This window comes from Tuber melanosporum (assembly GCF_000151645.1).
Source record: "Tuber melanosporum whole genome shotgun sequence assembly, scaffold_59, strain Mel28".
Taxonomy (NCBI): Eukaryota; Fungi; Ascomycota; class Pezizomycetes; order Pezizales; family Tuberaceae; genus Tuber; species Tuber melanosporum.
The window spans coordinates 39,331-66,636 of record NW_003299105.1 but is presented as its reverse complement, the minus strand read 5'-3'; the positions used below and the strand labels follow the sequence as shown (position 1 = coordinate 66,636).

Below are 27,306 nucleotides of genomic sequence, written 5' to 3'. Positions count from 1 at the left end.
CTACATTTAAACTCCTACTGTTTGAACGATAGAAAAGCCAAAGCGACAGGCAACGGGAATTCTGATTTTTCGTATCAATTACATCAAAAGTCCTGTTTAAAGAGGAACCTATTGCTTTTCATATGGAACTGTTCTCAATTTCCTCCATTAATGTCGATCGCGCTGTAGGAACTTCCATTAGTCTCCAGAACAACAATGAAGTGAGACGATGTACGGGGTTATACAGCTCTTGGCTTAGCTCTGATAATACTGTCAACCCTCAGCAACATCTCGGTAGCTTCGGAGGCGGAAGAAACAACGGCTCTCTTTAGCTTGTAACTTTCAATCTGTGGGGAAATAGAATTAGTTTCGAATCGGATCTCCTTCCAGCGCAGGATAATTATATTACCACTCCAAGCTCCCTCATGTCGCTAATACGGCCCCCAGGGTGGTATAAATCCAGTCCAGAACTAGACATTCCACTGTGTATAGCAGCCCTAAGTTTGGAAACAAGTTCACTGCTATCAAATCCAGCGTTGTCTGCGAGAATGGTGGGGAGCTGTCGGAGCGCTCTAGCGAAAGCTTCAATAGCAAGGGCCTTTTTGCCGGGGGTGTTGTGTGCGGCATTCTCAACAGCCTTGGACATGAGCATCTCGGAACACCCACCGCCAAGGACGGTCCTGGTCTCAATGACAGTCTGGGATAAGACGGAAAGAGCATCGTGAAGAGATCTATCTGCCTCGTCCAGAAGTTGTTCAGTTGCCCCTCTCAGAACAACTGTGCATGCTTCGCCTGCCGCAACTCCTGAAAATTTGATAAGGGTGTCCTCGCCAATGATAACCTCTTCGATCAAACCGCATTGGCCAAGCTTAACAGCATCTGGGTGGTCGAAGGTAGAGGTGATCTCACCGCCGGTTACGAGAGCCAAACGTTCGATGCCGTCAAAGTCTGCATGTTCAATTGACATTATGCCAGCGTCGGCGAACAGCTGCTCGGGCCAGTTGTAAATGAGTTGACGATTTACGAAGCAGTTGATACCATGAGCCTTGATCCTCTCAACTTTTGACCTCATCTTGTCACGTTCTGCTTTCTCGAGTTCGGCAAGCTTTCCCGTAGAATCCACCTTAACCCTCGCACCAAAGATCTTGACCTTATCGGTATCCATAGCTATATTGACGTGTTAGACGTTTTTCAGGAGCATTACCGGGCAGATCCGAGCTCACCAGTATTCGCCACGAGGATCTTCGCATTCTCAAGTCTCTTCGGCTGGTTGATGCCAATATTCTTATCCAGGATAAACCCCTCGTCAAGGTAGGAGTCGCTGAGCTTTCCACCGGCCTTCTTGATAATCTGGATATTATTCAAGTTGGTACTTCCCTTCAGCCTCAACACCGCATCTACCGCCAACTCTGCGAAGTGCTCCTTATCCTGGCTCAGGACCTTGGAGCTCAAGGTCGTCCGAGCAATGCTTAGAAGGTCTTCCCGAAACTTCTCCGTGTTGGCCCTGTTGTCCACAGCACTTCTCTTCAATGCCTCGAGAGCGGAAGCTGACGCAATCCTATACCCATCAATGATAGTCTGCGGGTGGATCTTCTGGTCAACGAGCTTCTCCGCCTCGTGAAGTAGTTCTGCGGCCAAAACAGTAACAGAGGTGGTCCCGTCTCCAACTTCATCATCTTGAACCTTGGAAATGTTGACAAGCACCTTCGCTGCGGCATTATCTAACGCTATAGACTTCAAGATTGTAGCGCCATCATTCGTAACCATGATTTCTCCGGTGGAACTATACCTCTCTCATCAGCAAACCATCCGGAAAAGGGAGGGAATATTTTCAGGTTTTCTGACGGCTAGAAGGCCTGTATACCCACGCTGATTGTAATATTTTATCCATCCCTTTAGGACCCAGAGTAGTCTTCACCAAATCCCCCACAGCAATAGCGCCAACAAAGGCCGAAAGCCCTATCACTCTCGTCAAATACCCGCCCCCCTATAACGCCATTGCGCCGATCAAACTCTCGATGGTGGGGTAGAGTATGACTTACGAGCATTTTCTCCTCTCTCCTCCGTTACATCCTCACCGAAGATTTGTGTCGGATTGCTCTGTTTTTCACATTAGCAGACGTTCTAATTAGGACTCAATCTGAGGTGTAGTCTAGACTCACCATGGCGAAATTATAAAGAGAAAATAAAACAAGGGTGGTAGTTGCTGATGGTGGGGTATGATATGATATCAGCGTTTTCTGGATGATGGTGTGTGGGGAAAACCATGAATTTTGGTGCTGACTCAGCATGCGGTGTCAGAAGGCTCCGCGGCAGTGTTTGTGCCCAGTAGGGGTCATGGATCAGCACTCGGGGAACGATAAAGCTTGGTGTCGTCGGTCAAGGCCAATAACCTGAAATGAGGAACCAAAGAGATGTAAAGACTTGTAGGAACAGAGAGCTGTGGAAAGGTAGAAGAAATTGGTCAGGAAAGCAACGGTTTTTCGTGTCCATTCCTTTGTGCCTATGACCGTAGTACTTATATCATACCGAGGAGAGATATCTATATACAGTAATCTGAGTACCAGTCTGCTGTGTTCAACATACTCCGGTCGCGTTGGGGCAATGTCTTCAACACGTGGTCGGCAGTGCTGCCGAGAATATCACACTATAGGTCCCAGTTCATTATTGGAAATTTTCGTTATGCTGAAACTCCTATTCTATGTCTGCAGACGGGACTTCCACACTAGGTCAGACATTATGGCACAATTGATTACTAAGTCCAAACTCTCCTCTATCCAAATCCGGCAAAACCCTCTTGATATCTACAAGGGCCAGAGTGCCGGCCTCTCCTCACAATATGTAAAAGGATTCACCTAGCTAACCTAGCAATAGTTTAATACTTTGAAAGCTGTTCAAGAGATGCCACCTGTGCCTGTGATCTGAGAAAACCTAAGATGAATCACTAAAACCAGTAGCTATAGCTCAATTAAGAGATTTTAGCAGGCCCAGGGCAGGGTTTGCTAGGCCAAGATGGCCTCTATAAAGAGTTGACGGAGGATACTGGAAGATTGTCCCTCCCCACATATCCAGTTATATAATTACCTAGAAATTGTCTTGTCTCTGAATGCATCTTAGGTGATAATAAGAGCTTGTAGGATGAAATTTTAAAGTGGAGTTTGGAGCACAAATTCTTAGGTAATTATTAAAAAATAGGTGAGGTTCAGTGAAAAAAGTAAAAATTTATTTTCCGGTAAAGGTCTCATATGCCATTAATGTTTTCAAAAATCCCCTCAAATGCCACAGTACCCTCAGATGCCACAGTACTCTCAGATGCTATGGGAATATATTATGTAAGTTTTGCTTCTATGTAAATTAAATACAAATTAGGTTTCTTGATATAAATTATTTACTTAGTCTTGGCACTGGTAAAGGAGAATTCCTATTATACAGGAACAGGTATCTTCTACCTCACCATTCTTTTTTCTCTCTAACTCAACTTTGTTTTTTCCCTCATACTTTCTCCCCTTTCACTACTTCCTCTTCTCAGCCAATCTACTTCTCCCCTTCTTTCTCACTCTTCCTCCTACCATAAAATCTCTTGCAATCTACCATCTTTGGCAGCACCTACTCTTTGTATTCTAAGTTAAAAGTTTTTAAAAAGAATTAGTGTTTTCCTGACACAGTATAGCCTGAGTTACTAGTTTATGTTAGATCGTATTAACTTCGTAATTAAAATCTATCTTAAATGAAAGTTACCAGTTATGGGAATATTTGTGACAAACTGGAGATAGTAGATTTCTAGAGATTTTACAGTATTCTAGAAACTCTTGCTCTCTATCCTTGCTCTATTCTCTCTTCGCTTTACTCATTACTCCTTACTCTGTACTCTCCACTCATCTCTCTCAGATCTTTGCTTCTTGCTCTGCACTCTTCTACTTCTCTCTACTTGTCACTGCTTGCATGACTAGTAAATCCCCTATTCAAGCTTCAAGACTACTGTTACCAAGATAGAGTCTACCAAGTAGTAAGCATAGAGATCTTAAGTGTATATAACTCTGAATACCTATTGGAGTTACGTAGTCTCATCATGGTCAAGCTGTCTAGGAGGCCAGATAATAGAAAGTTTTCAATTGTAGACATTGGCACTATTATGGTAATAGCCTACCTAATCTCAGATGTTGACCAGTAGTGGCTCATTAACAGTCAAATCAATTTAAGAATATTCAAACAGATAAAGCAACTAGACAAAAGTATTGGTGATGCTAAGTAAGTAATGGCAAAGCAATGTTGTGATAATATTATTATGACAGCTCCATATATATTTTCAGAGTATACTATAGAATGTTATACACATCCATCTCGAAGAGAAGGCTGTTTTCCACTAGGATCCATATTCATATGTGATGTACAAAGTGTACCAGGTGTATCCACTATATGGGAGGTGGCATGGTCAAAGAGAAAAGGTACCTGAACATTAGGGAATGTAGCTTCAAAGATTGGAATCGCGATATTGAGGACCTGGTCTATTAGGTTATCCCCATTCTACCAAGATCCTTTACCAACTTTGATGTATTTAGTTACCTGTCAGTGATTGATTTGAAGTCTTAGAATTGGTTCAAGGTCGTGAGATTGTAGTGCTATTGGTAATGGATTAGAGAAGAGCATTTCCAGCTGATTGCAGAAAAGAATAAAGTCAGAAACCATTAGACCTTGTCCTTTGTACTTTTGCAAATTAGGTGCTTATCCTTGTGAATCTAACGATAGTATACACCATCAATTGAATGGAAAGTACACTCATCATGGGTACAAGGAATCAGCATGCACTCTCCAGGTGGTAATGATGTTCGATCCAAAGCTCCAGATGGCAGCCATTTAGGCATATGCTTCTTGAGCTCCTTCCATTGAGGAAGAAAGTACTGCTGATGGTAAAAGACGATATTGGGCTTCTCATGCTCATCAATATATACTCCTTTACGAACTTATTTCTATTCAATGCCTAGCTTTTTTAGCCAGCCAATGGCGGTCAATGCAGTAATACTCATTTTTTCCTGAGTATGCTTTTCAATTAGAGCATCATAGATACAGGAAATATGAAGTCCAGCATCAGCCTAGCTAGTTCGTGTAGTCCAATACTCTATTACTGCTTTGGCAAGACCATATCCAGATATATCTATAATTTCATTTCATCCTATATTAGTTTCAAGTTCAACGAGTTAAAGAGATTAAAAAATATAGCATACTTTCACCTGCTCCTTCTAAGTACTCACATACTGCAATCAATATTCCCTCATCATTAAGTATACTTTGCAACTTTGCATGCTTGCCACACTGACTGGATATAATAGTTCTCATTTTAATCTAGCTCTTCTCTCAATGAATAATATTTTCAGCTATCTGCTTGCTTTGTCCCCATCCAGTTGCTGTATTTTGTGCTGCTGTCTTGCATGGCATATCCGGATACTTTATTTGCCAATTCATAAGCTGGAAGACTTAGAAGTAGCAGTCAAAATCATGGACATTGTGGGAGGTTTTTTTCTTCCGGTATAGAACCTTACCACTATCAAAAAACAGCTATATATTATTATTATTGAATTTAGTAAAAACTTCTTTTACAGTAATATGATCAATTCATATTCCAGGAAAATAATCATACCTTTCTTGAGAACTGTTGTTCTCATCTCTTTTGTAACCATTGGCTACTTTTCTCCAACTTACATTTCTATATCCTCCCAATACTCAAGTTCATGCTCCTCTCTGTGCTCCTCCAGCTGTCTTACTCTCTCCTTCTCCTTACATTCCCTTCGCCATAATGTTGTTCTAGATGATCTCTTCTCAGTGTTCAACCTCAGAGCATTTGTTCTGTAAGGCTGAATAGGCGAATATGTCTCTGTTTGGGATTAGACAGATTCTTCTACTTCCTGGATAGAGTCTTCCTGCTGGCGGGACTCGGTCTCTGATATTGGACTTGGATCACCACTGCAGTGGATTCCAGTTAGTAATTCTGAGGTGCTGCATACTTTTTTAGGATGTCCCCTTTGGGCTCCTACTTTGCATCAGCATTTCCGTTTATTATTTAAGAGAGGCATACTGATGGTATTGTTGTGTGGAATGTGTAATTATTCATTACTCATACTCTATACTGTTATCATAACTTGATATCTATTAATTATTTTTACAACTTAGTCATCTTAGCTCCTGAGTATTTTTTAGTCTGCTCCTATGTACATTCTATCACATGTTTCACTCTTACTAAAATTTGCACTTTTTAAACTTGAACTCCTTTTTCTAATAAAACTTTATTACAAAAAAAAATCATCAGGCCTCTTCTCCTCTTGAATGTCTTCCTCAATGATGTTTTTTTTTTTTTTTTATTCCTTGATGTAGTTGACTAGTTCAATTTTAGGTTTGCCAGTTTTGCGGACTATGATTGAGTTGCTTTGCACTATAATTGTCACGAACGTGGCTTGGCATGGAAAAGGTTTTCATGTGACACATGGTTATGAGTCACAGGTATGTTGTTGTTTTACGCATATAACTCATTCGGGTTTTATGATTTGTTATGTGTGGGATTTGTGATGCTTTCGCACATGGCTCAAGTATGAGTCATGGGATGTGCGCTTGGCGAGTATGCCTTGCGAGTGTGCCTCGCAGGTAAGCCTTGCCCATATGATTTATGTTTCGCACATGACTTCATTATGAGGTCATGGGTTTCGCACATATGACTCAGTCAAGTCATATAACTTGTTTATTATTATGATTTGGTTTCGTACAGGTGACCACTTTAGGTCACATGACTACGAGCGGGAAGAATACTATATAAGGAGGCCAAGGCGGCCGAAGAAGATAGGTTGTTCACGCTTTGTTCTAAGTACTTTTCCTACTTATTACTTTAACGAATATAAAAGACCTTTACAATCTTTATCTTTATTGCAATGTTATCGTTACGCCAAGGAAAGGTCTTTGTCAAGATGAGTTAGAGAAAGCTTATGATAGGCATTCCTGATAGAAGACAAAGGTCTTGTACTATGAGTAGTGTAGGCAGAGGCCTAAGGTTATTGTAAGACAAAGAAAGAAGAAGACTCAAGCGAGAAGTGTCATTCCCCGTCGCTAAGAACTAACTGTCCAAAGAGGGATCGTTACATTACAAAGCGTCACCTAAGTGCGACGCAAAACGATACAAGACGGCATCCTTCAATCCAGACAGGGAAGGAGATATCGACATTGACAATCAAAACCTTAACCTAGGAGGATTCAGCGACACCTTAGATCACGTCTCAGCAGAGCCCTCAAGAGCAGCAAGCGGAGTAACCCCAGAGAAAGGATCACCAGTCGATAGCCCTCCTGCAGGAACTCCACGACCCGAGAGAATATCAGGATCCGCAGTACCTGGGCCACCGGCCCCAGCCGCTCCGCCACCAAGAACCAGCATACTTGGAATGACTGAAAATCTGTTTCAGGCATTTCTTGCAGCCACACGAAATACAGGGCAAGGAAATATCCAAAGACCGAAAGTAAAGGAGCCTGATACATACGAAGGAGCTGAAGACAAGCTACGAATATTCTTAGCGCAATGTGAAGGATATTTTGCTCTTAAGGGATATGGAGATCACCATGACGAGATCAAGATTCCATACATGGAATCTCTACTCAGGGGACTTGCGGGACAATGGATCATGCCTTTCTAAGATGGAAGGAAGCAGAGGGAATGGGTCACATACGAAGAGTTCAAGGCGATACTCTTCGAACAATTTGGAGATCCTAACGCCAAAGAAACAGCAAGACGAAAGCTAGAAAAACTCCAACAAGGAAAACAAACATTCTCGGCATACTGGAATGAATGCCGACTATTGGAATACGAAGTTGAGTTTGATGACGCTACTCTCTACATCATCCTCCTGAGAAACTGCAGCGAGAGACTCCGAGAGGCATGGGAAATCTCCAACCTGCACTATACGATAGCCAAACGATTTGCAAGATGGGCAATCAATAAAGAAAGCAAATTAAACATGGTTCGGAGCAACTCAGAAAACACTATAGCTCATAGGGTGGTCCAATCATCCAGGAAGGTAGACGGGACCTTCAAACCACAAGCAACTCGAGGAGAAAGTCGAAAATTACCACCAGGCGAGCTAATGGAGTTAGACAAATCAAGAGCAGGACCTGCTCTGAACCTGTCTAAGGAAGAATACGCCAGAAGAATGAACGGGAAACTCTGCCTGAGGTGGAGAAAAGCAGGACATCGGATACGAGAATGCAGAAGCCGACCCGACAACGGATACCAAGGAAACAGAGCTGCTGGAAATAATTGTTTCTAAAATCAAAAAAGGAGCAACATCCACGAAATGATAGCAGAGGATTCACCGGTGGAAAACGATGAGGGTCTCCAGTAAATGGTGGTCTGGGAGATCTACGATGTGGACCTGGAAAACCGATCAAGTTAGCGAACTACTACGCGGCACTACACACACAAAGAAGAGAAGAAGATGGAGATCATGTGATGATCAAAACAAAGATATACAACAAAGAAAATAAAGAAACAACAAGGTACGCAATGCTCAACTCTGGGGCCACCAAAGACTTCATCGACAAAGAAATATGCGACAAATACGGCCTCCACACCAAACAAGTGAAGAAAGCGAGACAAGTCTACTTAGCGGATAGGAAGCCAAGCACTATGGGTCCTATAACCCATACGGCGACAGTACCTATAGACATTGACAGCTATAGGGAAAAGGCAACCTTTCAAGTAGCAGATCTAAAAAACCATGAGATAGTCCTAGGGATGCCATGGTTACAAAAGTATAATCCGACGATCGATTGGAACAAGAACAAGATGACCTTTACAAGCGAACTATGTCCGACACGATGTCTCAACAGGTCGCCTGTAGTCTACTCAACACCGATACGAGAAGCGGAACAAGAAACTTTACATGCAAAGTTGGCCGAGATGGGGCAAGATACGAGAGTCTGGATACAAAGACTGGACCAAGAGGCAAGAGTGCCTACCAAAGGTTCCAAAGGAGTAGCAGGATATGACCTATATGCCAATGAAGGAATCGAGATACCTGCCAATGGGCAGGCAACAATAGCGATGGGAATAGCCACTGGACTTCTAGAGAGCACCTATGGACGAATAGCACCCCGCAGTGGTCTAGCGGTTAAACATCAGCTCATAACCATGGCAGGGGTGATCGATGTCGACTATACAGGTGAAATCAAAGTGGTCCTGGCCAACCTAACTCAAGAGGACTACCAAGTCCAGAAAGGCGATCGAATCGCACAGTTGATAATCGAAAAAATCAACAAAGAAGATCTGCATGAAGTAGATCAACTGGAAGAAACCACAAGAGGAAGCAAGGGATTTGGAAGTACAGACCAAAACCAGCTCGATACAACAAAAAGGGTTGAGATCAAGGAGATCACAGCACAAGCCTTTGGATGGTACTATCGAAGAGGAGATACAACAGGAATTCTCAAATGGACATAAGAAGATGAAAAAGCAGTTCTAGCAAAAATCAACATCAGCACATTCTAGCAATCCAGGACAAGAAATACCAAAGCAAAAAGAGATGGAAAGAATTGGTTCCAAAAGAATATCACCCATTCACGAATCTATTTCAAGAAGAGGAAGCTACGGAGCTACCACCTCGAAGACCAGGAATCAATCATGAAATTCAGCTGGACAAAGATGAAAAAACGGGAAAGACAAAAGAGATTCCCTACAAGAAGTTATACCAACTAGGAGAAGGAGAGCTAGAAGAACTTAGGAAGTACATCCAGCAAAACTTAAAGCGGGGATGGATCAGGAACTCTTTCGCGTCAGGAGGATCCCCAATACTATTCGTCAAAAAGAAAGACGGGAAAATGAGACTCTGCGTGGACTACAGAGCCCTCAATTCGGTTACCAAGAAAGACCGATATCCACTACCCTTGATTGGAGAAGCACTGGACAGACTGCGATCAGCAAAATGCTTCACCAAACTCGACATCAAGGACGTATACCACAATATACGCATCAAGACAGGAGACGAATGGAAGACTACATTCGCCTCAAGATACAGAATGTTCGAATACTTGGTTATGCCCTTCGGGCTAACCAACGCACCGGCTTCATTCCAGAAATGGATCAACAAAGTACTTAATAAGTACCTCGACATAAGTTACATCATATATTTGGACAATGTACTCATATACTCGGAAAACATACAACAACACCAGAAGGATATCTGTAATATCATGGCCGCAATACAAGGATCGGGAACAAAGATCAAACCAACAAAATGCGAATTCCATAAGGAACAGAATACCTGGGATTTATCATCAATTGAAGTGGGGTCAAGGTCGACCCTGTCAAACCAGCAGCCAGATGGGATTGGGCCAAAACAAACAATAAGACAGATGTTCAATGCTTTATGGGATTCTGCAACTTTTATCGAAGGTTCATAGAGGGATTTAGCAGGCTGGCAAAACTACTGTATAACCTAACAAAGAAAAACAAGAAATGGAAATGGGGAGAAACCGAACAAAAAGCATATGATGCAATATGGACGCACCTAACATCAGTACCCATACTGGCTCATTTCAACCCAAACCGAAGGACAATGATGGAAACAGATGCCTCAAAATATGTTTGCTCGGGCATACTATCCCAACAATGCGATAATGGAAAATAGAGGCCAGTGTCTTACCGATCCAAGACAGTGACCCCCGCAGAGTGCAACTACGATGTTGCAAACAAAGAACTATTAGTGATAGTTCAAGCATTAAAAGAATGGAGGAGATACGTTTTGAACAACGACTATCCAGTCCGAGTTCTTACCAACCACAAGAACTTGGTCCCGTGCATGACTACGAAAGAACTGAATGAGGGCCAGATAAGATGGATGGAACACCTCAGCAAATAGAACTTCAAAATCGAATACCGACCAGGCAAAGAGAGTGGAAAGCCAGATGCTCTCACAAGGATCGTAAGCAACAAACCACAAACGAAAGAAGACGAAAGAATCAAACAAAAAATAAGAACACTATTACCAAAAACCTACTTCGAGGCAATGGAGGTTATCTAATTCACATCAACAGAGGAAAGAGGAATTGAAAACGCAAACGAGAAAGACAGAACAATTCAGGCAATAAGAGAAGCCTTAGAGGAAGGGAAAAAGGAGATGAAAGGAATTACTCTGGGTTTATGCCAATGGAAGGACAGAAATATGTGGTACGATGGAAAACAATGAATTCCGGAAGAAGAGAGGATAAGGACAGACATCATACGACAACACCATGATATCCAAACGGCAGGACACGGAGGAATAGCTAAAACTATGGAATTCATCACGAGGTCATTCTATTGGCCAGGACTGTGCGAAGATGTCAAAAGATATGTCAAAAACTGCGACATATGCCAAAGGACGAAAACTGCTAAACACGCACCATATGGGTTACTCAAATCAAACGAAGTTCCTGAACAATCATGGGAAACAATTACTATGGATTTCATCATGGACCTACCAGCATCGGGAAATTGCAATAGCATCCTGGTCGTGGTGGATCGTCTGACCAAAATGAGTCAGTTCATTCCAGTTAGAAAAGATATCAACACGAGAGATTTTATACAAACATTCTTCAGAGAGGTCTTTCGACTTCACGGCCTCCCAAAGAATATCATTACCAATCGAGGAACACTATTCACGTCGGGACTATGGAAGAAAGTAACCAGAGAAATGGGAATACAAAACACAATGAGCACAGCATTCCACCCACAAACTGATGAACAAACGAAATGGGTAAATGCGATACTCGAACAATATTTAAGGACTTACGTCAATTATCAACAAGATGATTGGTACAAGCTGCTATCTATGGCCGAATTTGCATACAACAATGGAAAGCAAGAGACAATCGGCACGACACCCTTCTTCGGAAATTACGGACAACATCCACAAAGTCAGACCACATATCATACGATTAATGATGTGATACCGGACAAAACCGATATGGGAAAACTACACGAAACATTACAATACAAAATGAGTCAAGCACAACAATGACAGAAGGAACAATACGATAAGCACCGAAGACCAGATCTGAACATACAACCAGGAAATATGGTATGGCTAATACTACGCAATTTCTATACAACGCGACCATCAAAGAAATTGAATTACAAGAAAATAGGACCATTCCAGATACTGGAAAAAGTGGGCAGTTGAGCTTATAAACTCGACCTTCCCCCCTCAATGTGAATACACAACACATTTCACATCTCACTCCTCGAATTATACAACGACAATAAGTTTCCTTTACAAGCACTTATTCCTCCCCCTTCGATCGAACTCGACAGAGAACCAGAATACGAGCTCGACGAAATAGTCGATTCCCTCTTCTTCCAGGGTCACCTCCAATACCGAGCCAAGTGGACAGCATATTCTCCCAAACACGATAAAACTTGGTTCTTTGCACACAACTTCGAAAATGCACAAGATGCCATCTCAACCTTCCACCAGCGATACCCAGGCAAGCTCTGTCCAGGTGACAATCACGTTCAACCTAGACAAAGGCGAGGGAAAGACTCCTGCGCCGTTACAGCAACACGAAGGCTAAGGTGATAGCCCCCGCCAAACCACATCCACTAGCCCCGAATACTCATTCATGGGGCCAACCGACAAAGAACTTAAGGAGAGGGAACAACAAGCACAGCATAATGCCATATCATGGACGGTATGCTACGATGACGGTTGCCAAACACACTTTGGTGACAAAGAAGGCTTGGGATGTTTTCCGAGAGAATGTCAAAAGCGTGGCCCACGCCCGGACCACATTCTGAAACATTGACAACAATGCTTCAGAAATGGGTACAGGATGCACAGGGCACAGAAAATCTCGGCGGGATTCTACCCGCAGAAGGATGGAAGCAGGAAAGTGTTGGAAGGAGAGGATGCCAGAAAGGCATGGGCCGCGAGGACACGGTCCAGGGAGGGAGGGGCCCAAAACTCCTCAGCAGATACGGAACCGGACGTTAGCACCCTACACAGGCAGATACGGGGACTCCAAGAACAACTTGGCCAAGCCGAGGCCACAATTTCAGCAAACGACAAAACGATCGTGGTACTAAGACAGCTGAACGATAATCAGCAGCACACGATCGAGATGGCAAATCTGACCCTAGAATCAGTAAGGGTCAGATGGAGGATGGCAGACAAAGAGTTCTACAAGCTGAGAAGGACCATGCGTTCGGCAGGACGGGAACTATTGTAACTGGGAGAAAAAGCCTGATAGGACTCAGGATTAGGAGGAGGGGAGCTAATGTCACGAAGGTAGCTTGGCATGGAAAAGGTTTTCACATGACACATGATTATAAGTCACAGGTATGTTGTTGTTTTGCGCATATAACTCATTCGGGTTATGCATGATTTGTTATGTGTGGGATTTGTGATGCTTTCGCACATGGCTCAAGTATGAGTCATGGGACGTGCGCTTGGCGAGTGTGCCTTGCGAGTGTGCCTCGCGGGTAAGCCTTGCGCATATGAATTATGTTTCGCACATGACCTCATTATGAGGTCATGGGCTTCACACATATGACTTAGTCGAGTCATATAACTTGTTTATTGTTATGATTTGGTTTCACACATGTGACCACTTTAGGTCACATGACTACGAGCGGGAAGAATACTATATAAGGAGGCCAAGTGTCACGAACATGGCTTAACGAGGAAAGGGTTTTCACGTGACGCATAGTTATGAGTCACAGGTATGTTATTGTTTCGCGCATAAGACCTATTCGGGTTATATGATTTATTATGTGTGGGATTTGTGATGCTTTCGCACATGGCTCAAGTATGAGTCATGGGACATGCGCTTGATGAGTATGCCTTACGAGTGTGCCTTACGGGTAAGCCTTGCGCATATGATTTATGTTTCGTACATGACCTCATTATGAAGTCATGGGTTTCACGCATATGACTCAGTCAAGTCATATGACTTGTTTATTGCGTTATGATTGGTTTATGAGTTTTGTACATGACCTCACTATGAGGTCATGGGTTTTGAGCATGTGATCACTTTAGTCATATGATTAGTTTGTTATGATTTAGTTTCGCACATGTGACCACTTTAGGTCACATGACTAAAGGCGGGAAGAACACTATATAAGGAGGCTGATGTGGCCGAGGAAGATAGGTTCTTCATGCTTTGTTCTAAGTACTTTTCCTACTTATTACTTTAACGAATATAAAACACCTTTACGATCTTTATCCTTATTGCAACGTTATCGTTATGCCAAGGAAGGCGCTTTACGAAGAAGAGGTAGAGAAAGCTTACAATAGGCGTTCCCGGTAGAAGACAAGGGTCTTGTACTATCGGTAACGTAGGCAGAGGCCTAGAGCTATCATAAGACAAAGGAAGAAGAAGACAGAAAGAGAAGTATCGTTCCCCATCGCCAAGCACTAACTATCCAGAGAGGGATCGTTACACCAAGGCGGTCGAAGAAGATAAGTTCTTCACGCTTTGTTCTAAGTACTTTTCCTACTTATTACTTTAACCAATATAAAAGACCTTTACAATCTTTATCTTTATTGCAATGTTATCGTTACGCTAAGGAAGGGTCTTTATGAAGACGAGTTAGAGAAAGCTTATGATAGGCGTTCCTGATAGAAGACAAAGGTCTTGTACTATCAGTAGCGTAGGCAGAGGCCTAAGGCTATTATAAGACAAAGAAAGAAGAAGACTCAACCGAGAAGTATCATTCCCCGTCACCAAGAACTAACTGTCCAAAGAGGGATCATTACAATAATATAAACAAATCATATGACTCAAGTGAGTCATATGTGTAAAACCCATAACTCATAATTGAGTCATGTGTAAAACATAATAAATTATAATATAATCAAATCATATAACTTAAGTGAGTCATATGCGCAAGTCTTATGACTCATAATCAAGTCATGTGCCAAATCCTGTCACATCTATGACATATATACTCATTCCAGTTCTACTAGATAATATTAATAATAATAATAAGTAGTATTTAGTATTTTCTTATAGAGACTCTTTAATAGCCTCTATATTTAAAAACCTGTAATAAACTGAAACCACATAAAGTATTTAGTAAAACTAACAGCAATACTAATAAAACAACAAAAAATATAAAGTGTAATATATGTTATTTAAAATCTGTATTCATAACATAATCTTTAAATTTCTATACTCTCCATAACTATTAAAGATATTTAGAAATATAAATCAAATATGAAAAATACATATAAGAACTTCTTCTCATAGGAGTTTTTTTCTTTTTTTGTACTGGTTGCATAGTTGTGATGGTTTTATAATTTTATAAATCATATTACAAGTTTATATTTTAAACACACAATATCATAAAAGCTTTCTTAAAGTGGAAGATATGTTCTCTAATATTACTTTAAGAGGAAAACAGAGTAGTATTAATTTAATAATAGTATACTATTATAATATTCAGTTATGACTAACAAATTATATTGCATCATAATACAATTTTCAAATTCTGATTTGAGTAAATGTGTCTACCTATTTACCACTCCATTTGATACTTGCATATACTCTTTATAATATTACCACCTGCTAGACTTTAAATCCTTAATAGGTCTAGTATTTGGTGCGCTCCTCAGAACTCCGGAACTATGTGGTATAACTGTACTCGTACATCATATGTACTGAGCAGTCGCGCCAAGGAGTGATATCTGATCTCATCAAAGGCCGCGATCTGATCATCTGATATGCCGTGCTCACCCGTACCCCCGTAGTATTTGCCATCACAACAGGATTTTGCTTGTGCGACTATCCATATCTTCTCCCTCAGACTTTCAACATTCACAACGCGCTCGAGCGTAGATCGAGGGGATACTAGTGAGATCAGGGTAAGATAGTTAGACGCCGCAAATGCCGAAAATAACCATGATCGAGTGATATCATGTGACATGAAAGTACAAAGTTTTTTTTTCCCTCCCATAATATGATAATAGCTCTCTTATCCTATTATAGCTAATGGTCTTATGACTTGAGCCAAGCGTCCCTCACTCAAAAGCCAGCCCAACTACAATCGCCTATCAGCGTAATATCACATCACGCATAGAAAAAAACTAGCTAGTAACAATCATCCGTCTGGTCAATATCGATTTCACCTTCGTCACTATCAATTTCTATAATGTCCCTCATTTGTTTGCCCCCCGGATCAGCCTTCTCCGAACCTTCGCCGTTTTCGGCAGTAGCCATAGGTGCATGCATATCCTCAGCATCCCAAGCCGCCATCCTGTTGACGAATTCATCCTGAAGCCTGTTCAACCACGGTTGGAGAGCATCTTCTTCCATGTTTCCGTCCCGGGCACGGATTAATGTTTCTTTAAGGGTAAGCACAAGATTTCTTCTTCTAGCGAGATTGGTGGCTTTTGATTTACGCATATTCTTCTCGTGCCTTCCAACGAGTACTTCCGATACGGCCGCGGCCCGATCCAGCACGCTCTGCGGTAACCCAACTAGTCTCGCCAAGGTTAAACCTAACACCAGCCATGTGAGCGCAATCCACAAAATGACTCGATATGATACAATACAAGGTGAAAGCGGGGAGGGGGCAAGATCGGGGCGATCATGTGCGGACCATAATTTTTATCCTCAACCGCCCCGTCAGTAACCTTGTAGAGCATCGTCATGGTATTCTCGTCTTCCATCTAATTTCGACAGAGTGAGCGATCCCCAGCATTTGGCAACCTTGATTGCGCGAGGGCCTCTTTATTTAATATCATCTTACCTGAACTCTCAAATGCAAATTAACTACACCCGCTCTTCTCGCAAGTATCCTCGCTAGATCCTTAAAATGTGTGGCGAACCACACCAAGGCCCTGCTTTCGATTAATGCTTCGCAAACAGCAACTGCAAGTGCCAAACCGTCTCGTGTGCTGGTCCCGCGCCCAAGCTCATCCATGATTACCAGGCTTCCCCTCTCAACATTGCCAAGGATGAAAGCGGTCTCCCGCATCTCCGACGCAAAAGTAGAAGCATTAGCCTCAATTCCGTCGTCCATCGAGACACGAGCGAAGAGACGCCGAGTTATAGGGAATGAGGCATACTGTGCCGGGACACTTGATATCACAGAATGAGCCACCAATCACCATCGCCGGCCACCCCCACCCCGAAGCCTCAAGCTTCCCCGAGAACAGCAACCAGAGGCACTTACAATGACCCTATTTGCGCAATAACCGCGGTGAGAGCAATTGACCGAAGATAGGTCGACTGAGCGGTCAGCGCCGCCAAAACCTGCCGTGCAAATGAAACTAGAGCATACCTTCCCCGCCATATTGCATCCTAGCAAATCAGACATTAGATACATTAGATCCCCGAGCCGTTAATTGCTCTGTGTAATACGGGTGGCCCAACAGAACTAACCAGTGATTATCTGAAACCTGTCATCGGCTTCCCGTCAGTCTAGTATGAAATCAGTTCCTTCCCAGAAGATTTTTACCTAGATTGTTGACTTGCATACACGTCATTGGGGAAAAATTGATCCTTGTGTATCTTTTCATGAATGGGGTGACGTCCAGCTTTCAGAGCTAGTGTATCAGCGAACTCTGGGCGAACTATAACACCATTAGATGTCCCCCACGCGTTGCTTTCCAGGGAGAGCTGAACTGCCGGTCAGCATTAGGCAACATTACCGTAGTCTTGAATAGTGCAGAGTTGGGCAAAGGACAGAATCTGCGCAAATGATCATCAGTTTCAGTGCGGCGGGGTCACCTTCGCCCACCATAACCAATACACACCATGTCGAGAACAGCAATTCCCTCCGCCACCCTGTAAAGTGCCGGTACCTCCTTTCTAATGTCCTCGACCAATTTCTGAACGGAGTTGTCGCCTAGAGACAGAATTTTAGAATCTCTGACTGAGCGATTTCAGAGGAAAGTGAGTCTACTCATAAGCACTACTTCCGCCAAAGAATCACTGATCTATTGTCGTAGTTAGACCTTAATAACCGAATACGAAGCACATGCACAACGCGAGGCGTTTCTAACCCAATTCCTCCTGCTCGCATTGAGGAAGATGTAGTCATTTTTTTCAGTAGGGATGGTATTTACCTTCGCGTTGCACTTTAGCATCTCCAGCGCACTAAACTCCACAATTTTTTTTCTCTTTACCACGTTCACAAAGACTGGGGGAAGTGGTTTATCCTCAATTTCGGACGCGGGGAGGCGCAAATAGTAGCCTCTCCCAGTCTCGAATTTCAGCTCTAGAGGCAGATCATACTCTTTAGATATGTCTTCGACCAATTGGTGCATGTCCTCGGTGACTTCCTTGTAAACCTGCCTAGCAACATCAAGTAATCCGTTCACACCACTCTTTCCCAGACCCCCAAACAAAGTTAGCAGTTGCCGATAACATACTGGCAATCCAATGCGTCAAACACGACAGACCTTTACCGCATAGCATCTCTGGTTACGAAGGTCCAATGGACTCTTGGAAAAGACCACATCTTCGTTTATAATACTGCTGATCAGGTTCTGGACCGGTTCGATCTGGTCTGAATCACAAAGCTGGAGAGGTATTTGTCAACACAGCTGTCATGTAGTGTCCGGAAGACATAATATACATTACGAATGGAAACTAGCAGCCAGCTTCTGGCAGAGCCAAGGCTATCGTAGACCGGCGCAATGGACGATAGCGATTGCTTCAGTATGATGATATTGTTGATCGCCTGCTCAGAGTGTTTCAAACTAGGTTTGACCGGCATGGTGATAAGCTGTGATGGTCAGTTCACGTACTGGTGATCCGAAGCCCGAAAGGGAAAAGGAAGGGAAAAAAATCCTGCCAAGCAATACCGCAGTGAGAAGTCTGTCCATGTCAAGAAATGGTTTCAATGCCTGTCTTGCTTGGGAAAACATCTCCTCGTGTTGGGTAAACTCCTCTACGGCATCAAGCCTTGCATTTAGTGTGGAGAGGTCGGTCAGAGGCTGCAGAATGCTGGCCCGAAGCAGCCGCGCTCCCATGGCTGTGAGGGTATTATCCAATAGCCCGAAAAGGCACTCAGTAGACTTTGGGTCCTGGATATTCTGTATGAGCTCAAGACTGTGGACCGTACTGAAATCAATCAGCATCGAGCCTACCAATCATAGTCAGCCGGACAAAACATGCCTCGGAAACCAAAGATCAAATAATAATGCAAATATCAGTACAACAAAGACAAACCTTCACTTCCTTGGTATTTGATTCTCAGGGAATGCAAGGCGAATCTTATGTAAGAAACCTCGATATGTTTCAATGCCGCCGCCGCAGCAGATATAGCATAGAACTTCCCAGAAATGGCAACCTTGATGCCGGTGACCTCATCTGGGAAAGCCAATTGCTGGATATAATCATGACCACTCCGTTCATTGAAGTATCTCCTGGGAACTTCCGTGATCGTCGCACCAGGAACATAATCCTCAATAATAGACAAAAGAGTCGATTTTGGAGGCGCAACAGCAGCGGGAGAAACAAGAATCTAAACATGATGTAATCATAGTAAACGACATTATACATGATAGAAGCTGGACAGTGAAAAGTGGAAAACATAATACAATAAACGGCTGGTGCCACGATAAATATGGTGCGTTCTTTCAACTTACCTCAGTCGGGTCAAACACAGTCAATTTCTGCATTGTCCTGACATATGTTTGTGTATCACAGATCTCACTCAATACGCATTCACCTATCAATAGTTAGCAAGAACACAAAATGTTTTCCTAACTTTATCATTAATTCACCAGTAGCAGTATTCACAAAGCACAACCCGATGGTAGCCGATACTCCACGAGACTCCGTAACAGCACAAACAACCTGCTGAGCTCCCCCTCCAGCTGCAGAGGTAGCAGTCCTTGGTCGCGAAGTTCTAGGACGACTGGTTGACGTAGGAGGGCAAGAGGTTCCCGAAGAACTCGTTGAGGGTCTAGGCATTTTGTTTGAAGAAGAGGGGGAGAAAAAAATAGTGGAATTGAAGGTTGAAAATTGCTTTGGCTTTCCCAATTTGGGTTTTGAGGGTTCTCGAGGGTTTTCAATTTTCTGGGCTTCTGGCATATGACGCGGCTAGACAAGCATTTGCCCGGAGATCTTTCTCGGCAATTTATCTTATCTCTTGGCATTGGTATTATCATAGTATGATTCGACAGATCTCTTTGGGTTTGTTTTCCATTCTACCGTAAGCCTCGCTTAATGTCACAACGCAACATCAAACATCCACCAAGCTTCACCAACGCTATTCTCATCGTCACCTCCACTTTAGCATACCCACAACCACAATCACAGCTACACAGTCCTCGCCATGTCTGAGCGAAAGGTCCTTCAGAAATAGTGAGTCCCTGTTCAATAGCACAACACATTGCCACACAAGTTTACTAACACCTCCAAATCAGCTATCCCCCAGACTTCGATCCCTCAAAGATCGTCCGCCACAAGGGCCCAAAGCCAACAGGGCCAAAGCAACAAACTGTCCGCCTGATGGCACCTTTCAGCATGAAATGTCTAAACTGTGGAGAGTTCATCTACAAGGGCCGTAAATTCAACGCCCGGAAGGAGCACTCTGGAGAGAGTAAGTCAGACAACGATGTGTAATATCAACATATTGTTACCAGTAGCAGAGGAATGGCTGACTAGTCAATGATGACAGAATACTACAACATCTCCATCTTCCGGTTCTACATCCGCTGCACCAGATGCTCGTCAGAAATCACCTTCAAGACGGACCCGAAGAACATGGACTACACATGCGAGAAAGGTGCCATCCGTAACTTCGAGCCGTGGAGGGACACCCGGGAGAAAGACGAGACGGAAGAAGAACGTTTAAACCGACTAGAAGAGGAGGAGAACGAGAGCGCCATGGCGAAGCTAGAGACCAAGACTCTTGACTCGAAGCGTGAAATGCAGATTGCCGATGCCTTGGACGAGATCAGGACAAGGAATGCCCGGAACGAGCGATTCGACTCGGCAGATGTACTGGACACGCTACTAGAGGTTCCGGATCCGGCGGAATTAGAGTTGATGAGGCAGGAGGAGGAGGATGCCGAGCTTGCTAGGAAGGCGTTCAGGACGGAGGAGGACAAGTTTGTTCGGAGGGTGGTGGATGACGGTGCGGATGGGACGGACCCCCCAAAAGAGGGAGTCAAGGCTGACATCCCGTCTTTCAAAAAGACCGTCAAGAGGAGACGGGACATGGGCACTGCGCTGGGCATAAAGAAGAAGCTCAAGCCACTTGTATAACATATTGAAAGCACATAGTTAATTTGCATTGTATGATACTCCCAATCTTACCCCAATACACCACTTCATCCATAAACTTGGGCACCTATCCGTATCCCTTGTCTCGTGTCCCCAAACCCCACTAATCCGATGGCCCAAATTAGACCCTAGGTAGACTACACTGGAGTACTCGTAGCCCTAAACAAACGACAATTAAATATTTTATGATGTGATAATTGTGATTATACCATAACCAATGTGCTAGAAAGCATATGATAAGATGACTGGATAATCTTCGACCCTTATCTCCCGGGAAGAGATTGAAGATAAAGATATAAGGAGAAAAAAATCCAGGGGATATATATAAGCGGGAGAAGAGGGATATAAAAGCTACCGTACTAGAAACATGCAATGGATAGTGTGGACCAAACGTGGGAGGGGGAAATGAAAAAACGGACTATCGGCAAACAAAAAACCTAATGACATGAAATAGGTGGAAATGGAAACAAACAGAGGGGAAAAAACGAGAAAAAAATGGTAAAACATAGGAAAAAACGGTCGGTATCATGGAACACGACGAATTAAGAAAAAGTAAAGGCAACAAAAAGCCATACATCATCCAATTAAAATATAAACCCTCCGAAAACTCACTCACTCCGGGAACAGATGCCCAAATCCAAATATCCTTTTCAAAGAGATACTGTTTTTTTTCTTCTTCTCCTTTCCAGACTCAACTCTCCACTTTCTTAAATCTCAATTCGAGCCTCAGCTTTGGCTCAAACTTCAGGGCCATCACCTTTATCACGGCGTATCGGGATTTTGATACCTAACCATCCGATGTTAGCAAATGGGAACAAAGGCCCCTAAAATAAAATAAGTTTTACCTTGGGTCGCAAAACACTTGCTGAGACCTGTGCTCTCAATTACACCAGGAAACTTTTTCGCGCTGAAGACATGGAAAACGTCTGAGAAAGCGCTTGCTAGAACGGGAGCCGAACCAGTGTTGAGCCCACCACCATCCACTCGCCCTACGTTAACAAAATTCATCTTCAATCTATGCATGTTTTAGTGTAAATCCTAAAACCACCGGGTGGTGAAACCATTGCGGGCAGAAATCTTACCTGAACGCGCCTTCGGTTCTGACGGATAGATCCTGTAAAATGAACCACACACCAATCTTATTGTCCGGGTCAGTTAGTTTAAATGCGCTGGCACTCAAACTCCCGATCAGGTTTCTCGTGAACATGCCTGAGGGCGTCTGCTGGGGGGGCTGCTGTTGTGGCGGTGGAGGGCCATGCATGCCCTGATAGTAGCCCTGGGCACCGGGGGGTTGATAGTAATTTTGCTGTTGGGGGGGTGGTGGTGGTGCGTGCGAAGGCACAGGATGATAGCCCGGATACGGGCCGGGTGCCTGCTGATGTTGCAATTGTTGCGGAGGTGGAGGAGGGTAGCCTTGGTGCTGCAGCTGCTGTTGGTGAGCGGGAATGTGGTGCACATGGGCCGGGGGATGGGGATGAAGCGGTGGGGTAGGGGGCGGCGGGGGATATGATGAAGAAGTCGCAGCCGAGATCGAGGGGGAGGTGGCAGAATGTCGGACGAGATTGACCTCGCGGGATGCATCCGCAGACCACAGATCTACTGTCAAGACGTAGAAGGAAGTGTCTACCTCACTAATTTACCACAGACGTTTAGTCGGGAAGTTGCATAATGGGGGAAGAAACGGCATCTATTAACTTACTTGATATCAACCTCCTTGCCGGTAGTCGCGTCTTTCACTACTAGTCTCACGCAAGGTGGAGGAGTAATTGGCCGTCGGTCCTGCGGAAACCCGTCAGCACGTGGTGTTTCTAACGTCACGAGAGAAATGGAATCCTTTAGGAATTATATATCGCACCTTATCACCAAAGCCACACATCCTTGCTCTGATGGGCTGCTGCTTGACTTCTAAGCTGTAGATACGATTTCCATCGCCTCTGCATGATTGGGAGGGAGGTTGCTGAAGACTTTGAATTAGTCCATTGTTTGCTGGCGGGGCTGACTGCGAGGAGGATGAGGACGATGGCGCCCGGGCCATTGGCAGAGCTGGGGGGATAGCATGGCGTTCGTGAATTGGTTGATTCGAGTGATTTGGTTGTGCGAGGTACATCGTGTTCATAGACACCGCGTAGGGGAAGGGGGCTCTCAAAGGGTAGAAGATCAAAGGTCGAGGAAGGCCGGAGGTATTTGAGCTCTTAAAAACCCCAGCCACACCAGAAGAACCAGGAGGATGGGGGGAGCACTGGCACTGCAGGCAGTGAAAGTGGTGTAGGATGCTAGGGTTTAGAAAGCCGAGACTGAAACCAAAGTTTGGCTTCCTCTCCTCTGTACCTATCGTCTATGGACGGGGGGGGGGGGGGGGGGTGGATAGCTGATGAATTATTATATTTTTATTTATTTTTTTCCTTTTCGCTTTTCTTCTTCTTCCTTTCCCTTTCCGTTTTTTCCTTTTCAACGTGCTATCCGTCTGTGTTGGAACTTGGAAGCCCGGATCTTTTATAAAGTTGCCGCTGGGGAGATCTCTGTGCTAAAGCACCCCTTTTTGTACTACTCGGATTTTCTCGGTCTGCTGACTGGCGGCAGATGGTGAACTTGCAAGATAACCACAACCACTAGCTAGCTAGAGAGCAAGACGCTAGGCGCAGGAGAGACCAGAAAAGTGAGAAGAGTGGGGCCAGTACTGTTGTGGTTTTAAAAAAGAAGCAAAGCCAAATGACTGTATTAGTAGTTTTTTTGCTAACGGTAATTATGATGATAGGCTATGATGGTGGTTATGTAGAGTGGGTTATGAAGGTGGAGAGGTGATTAAGGTACTGCTGATTGACTGGGATGGAAGGTGAGGGACGATATGCGAGAAGGCAGAATTGGAATTGGAAGGAGGATCTATGAGCGGGAGGAGCAAATAACTGCTAGTGGAAGTAGCGGGAGTGGGGCAGGAAGCAGGATGATGGTGATGATGATGATGGAATCACAACCACAGCACAACGCATGGAGGGGGTCCGATTGAGGACTGGGAGGGAGGAAGAACTGAGGGTGGAAGAGTCAAGCGGGCATGTGGATGTTGAGGAGAACTTACAAGCAGACAACCCGAATCTTCTGCATATGCAATTTAGCGGCCTAAACAGCACCAAGCGGATTGACACGTTTGACACGGAGGGACTATTAAGTATCATACCTTGGGTCGATGATGTTTGACAGATCGGTATCGATTTGGTTGGATATCGACAAAGAAAGGAAAGAAAAAAAAGTAAAAAAAAAGGGTAAGGGGGAACGGAATTGGAAGGCAGAGTTTTTTTAGAAAAATAGAAAAAAGGAATAAGGCTGCACAGCGACTCTTTGCACCACACCGTATTGTTGGGCCACGAGGGAAGACAACAATAAATTATTACTATTATTATTATTATTATTATTATTATTATTATTATTATAGTGGGGCGGGGAGGGGTGGGAGAGTGGCGGCGATTAAAGTTGACACAAAAGAAAAGAAAAGAGGTGCTTCCGGGGGCCAGGATCAGTTTCTAGGAAACAGATCCACTAGACTAGATGGAACCTCGGGGTGGATCGTCTGCTCTTTGCATACATTACTCCTAATGCACGTCCATGATACCTGCGCGGACAACCCAAATAGATAAATGACAACCCCACCCGATTGCAAAACTCAATTCCCGAGGAAGGAGAGGGCAAAAACGCTCACCATAAATGAGATTCCCGGCACGAGTGGTACAACAACCCAAGCCGCAAACCCTGTGGGCAGATATATGGTGCATAGGATAATGTAAGTGCCATGATACTATACCTATACCATACGGTGGGAACTTTTTCCAACTATCCTACATAATCCACATCCGGCACATGAGGGAGTCGCCGATAGCGGTTGGTTCAGGAGCAAGGAAGAGAAGAGGACCAAAGGAAGAAGGGGGAGAGAGGAAATAAAAAAGAGCGAATATTGACACTTGTATCATACAATATCATCCAAGCGCTACGTAGGGTACAGTGGTACGTTTCGTGCACGATACCGTAGCATGCGTGCTGTACTAGTACTGTGCAACAGGCAGTTTTTGGAGATAAGGTAAGTGTATATGGAAATCAGTCAAAGGTGGGAAAACCATTCCGACTCCAATCGAGTTGAACCTCACCATCTTTTCCCTCTTCCCATGCGAGGACAACGGCACTCGGCCAAAATCAGACATCCTTCAATTGCACATGCCGCGGAAGTGGCAATCAGACAAAAAAAAAAGGAAAAAGGAAAAAAGGCTAAATTTCTAAATTAGAGATAAAAATAAGTGAAAAATCCCCCAGCGCGTATTGAAGTGGGGTAGTGAACAAGTGAAAGGAAGTAGTGACCTCTACGGTAGTTAGATATGTACAGTGCGTAGAGCAGGTAAGGCATCAACCGGTTTCTTTGATATACCCACCTAGCAATAAGCTAGATAACTACTACTACTACACGGGTGAGCCTTAGAACCTACTTGTCCCGTGTAAGGAGTGCCTGAAAACAGGAATTAAAGAAATGCGACGTTATAGTATCATAAAAAAATAAAAAATAAAAAGTGCTTATCTGGGCGCCAATTCAAAAATTTTAACCCCCCAGGTTTCCGGGTACTTCTCGCCAGGAACGAGTGCCACAAGAGGGTCCTTCGTCTGTTCAAGTTTCACACACCCTTAAGTTAGCACATAGTCTACTCGAGTGAATGATGCTCTCAGCAAGCAGAAGCTAGACCCACGAGGGTATCAATCCAGCACTCTAATGGTGACCTAAGCAATTGAAGCAGTACGATAGCAACGAAGGAAGTGAGCTATGGTTTAGGAAGTAGGGTACTGTACTTAGTCCTTAACGGGTATGGATGCGAGCGCTTGAAAAGGTAAAAAAAAAGGGATGGAGTTCATAGAGCGAATCCGAACAGCTCTTCAGTGGAATGTGAAGCCACTAGTAGCAAATCCACACCTGCCCCACATCACAGCTACGGTAGTCCATGAGTAGCGTTAAACATCAACGCGAATATTAGGCAGTTACTGCCCAAAAAGCGCTTGTAACCCTAACTAGAGAGCAACACAGCTGCAACCACATATCTGGGACATTTTTGACTAACCCACCTTCGACGCCTCGACCACTACTACTCGTATACTGATAGTACAGTACAGTACTTGTGCGTGTACAGGTACTGTACCATTGCACTGTGCGGACACCCTTACTCGTGCACCGCACTCCACCAACCTAGCGCTACAAGCATCCCCCCCTCTTCCCTCCCAATAATCGGCGGGGGTATTTTTTTTATTTTTTACCCGCAAGCTCCGCTTGCTTTAGAGAGTAGTTCGCTTAACCGTCACCATGTGAGGTGCCAATTGCCCCCATTGCCTAACAAACCTACCCATCAGTCGTGGGCCGGGTAGGCCGAATGGAAGCGGAAATGAAAAACGAAAAATGAAAAAAATGCGGAGATTGATAGGTCGTGACTGAGCATTAAATTTACGGTACGGCAGTCTTATCGAGAAAAAGACAAGCGGAATGACGGGGCATGATCAACCTACCAGCAAAATTGACCATACTCAAGCGCCCTTCGCAACACTTCTGAGAAGAGTAGATTCCGAGCATCTGAAAACCCCCAGAAGCAGCAAATCGTCCCAACCCCCGAACGGCGGATCGGCCGATGTGGGTTGTTGAATGTCTTCACCCGGACTCCAAGAGCTAGAGGGGGGGTGCCTTACGAGTACCATACCGGTACTCGAGCACTTTACTATCTTCTTTGATGAGAGGGAAAGAAAGGGTGGGTAAGTTGGTGGTATGGCATAATGGTTGAAACGAGTGGGAAAGTATCATACTGTGTGTGTGTGCTGAGAGACGTTCTCTTGTCCCTAGAGCTTACAAGAGTTCAGCCGGAGTTCAGACATGGGTGGGATATTTGTTGATGTGGTACAGTTTGCCAGACCAAAGAAAGAAACCCATTACCGGTATGGTATCCAACCTTCAAGGCAACTAACAATCAGGGACGCTCTCTTCTGAGCTTCACCGGAATAACGTTTATTCTTTATGGGTTCTATCATAACATCCATCCCCCCCCTGCTCCCCAGCTGAAACAGTGT

At 44.0% G+C, this 27,306-nt stretch overlaps 4 protein-coding genes; 1 reads left to right on the top strand and 3 right to left on the bottom strand.

Moving 5' to 3' along the window:
- Window positions 1–45: 45 nt before the first annotated feature.
- On the bottom strand, window positions 46–2,270 carry GSTUM_00009564001 (uncharacterized protein; the record flags this gene model as incomplete). XM_002840783.2 has 7 exons in its annotated part: window positions 46–326; window positions 389–1,146; window positions 1,203–1,317; window positions 1,372–1,762; window positions 1,848–1,938; window positions 2,022–2,079; window positions 2,142–2,270. 7 exons carry the CDS (start codon window positions 2,268–2,270, stop codon window positions 219–221), a joined length of 1,650 nt encoding a protein of 549 aa, XP_002840829.1. The 3' UTR covers window positions 46–218.
- A 13,672-nt stretch (window positions 2,271–15,942) lies between these two features.
- On the bottom strand, window positions 15,943–19,999 carry GSTUM_00009562001 (uncharacterized protein). XM_002840782.2 has 16 exons: window positions 19,722–19,999; window positions 19,584–19,666; window positions 19,165–19,459; window positions 18,798–19,078; window positions 18,569–18,718; window positions 18,393–18,512; window positions 18,057–18,317; window positions 17,894–17,927; window positions 17,745–17,836; window positions 17,640–17,679; window positions 17,447–17,525; window positions 17,162–17,269; window positions 16,736–17,066; window positions 16,586–16,655; window positions 16,386–16,484; window positions 15,943–16,328 (listed from the first exon to the last, which is right to left on the bottom strand). The coding sequence occupies exons 1-16, from the start codon at window positions 19,909–19,911 to the stop codon at window positions 16,075–16,077; spliced, it is 2,487 nt and encodes an 828-aa protein (XP_002840828.1). The 5' UTR covers window positions 19,912–19,999; the 3' UTR covers window positions 15,943–16,074.
- A 188-nt stretch (window positions 20,000–20,187) lies between these two features.
- GSTUM_00009561001 (uncharacterized protein) lies at window positions 20,188–21,269 on the top strand. XM_002840781.2 has 3 exons: window positions 20,188–20,304; window positions 20,367–20,542; window positions 20,621–21,269. The coding sequence occupies exons 1-3, from the start codon at window positions 20,276–20,278 to the stop codon at window positions 21,208–21,210; spliced, it is 795 nt and encodes a 264-aa protein (XP_002840827.1). The 5' UTR covers window positions 20,188–20,275; the 3' UTR covers window positions 21,211–21,269.
- Window positions 21,270–21,410: 141 nt separating this feature from the next.
- On the bottom strand, window positions 21,411–24,426 carry GSTUM_00009560001 (uncharacterized protein). XM_002840780.2 has 5 exons: window positions 23,084–24,426; window positions 22,928–23,007; window positions 22,311–22,859; window positions 22,074–22,243; window positions 21,411–22,015 (listed from the first exon to the last, which is right to left on the bottom strand). The coding sequence occupies exons 1-5, from the start codon at window positions 23,333–23,335 to the stop codon at window positions 21,966–21,968; spliced, it is 1,101 nt and encodes a 366-aa protein (XP_002840826.1). The 5' UTR covers window positions 23,336–24,426; the 3' UTR covers window positions 21,411–21,965.
- Between the last annotated feature and the right edge of the window lie 2,880 nt (window positions 24,427–27,306).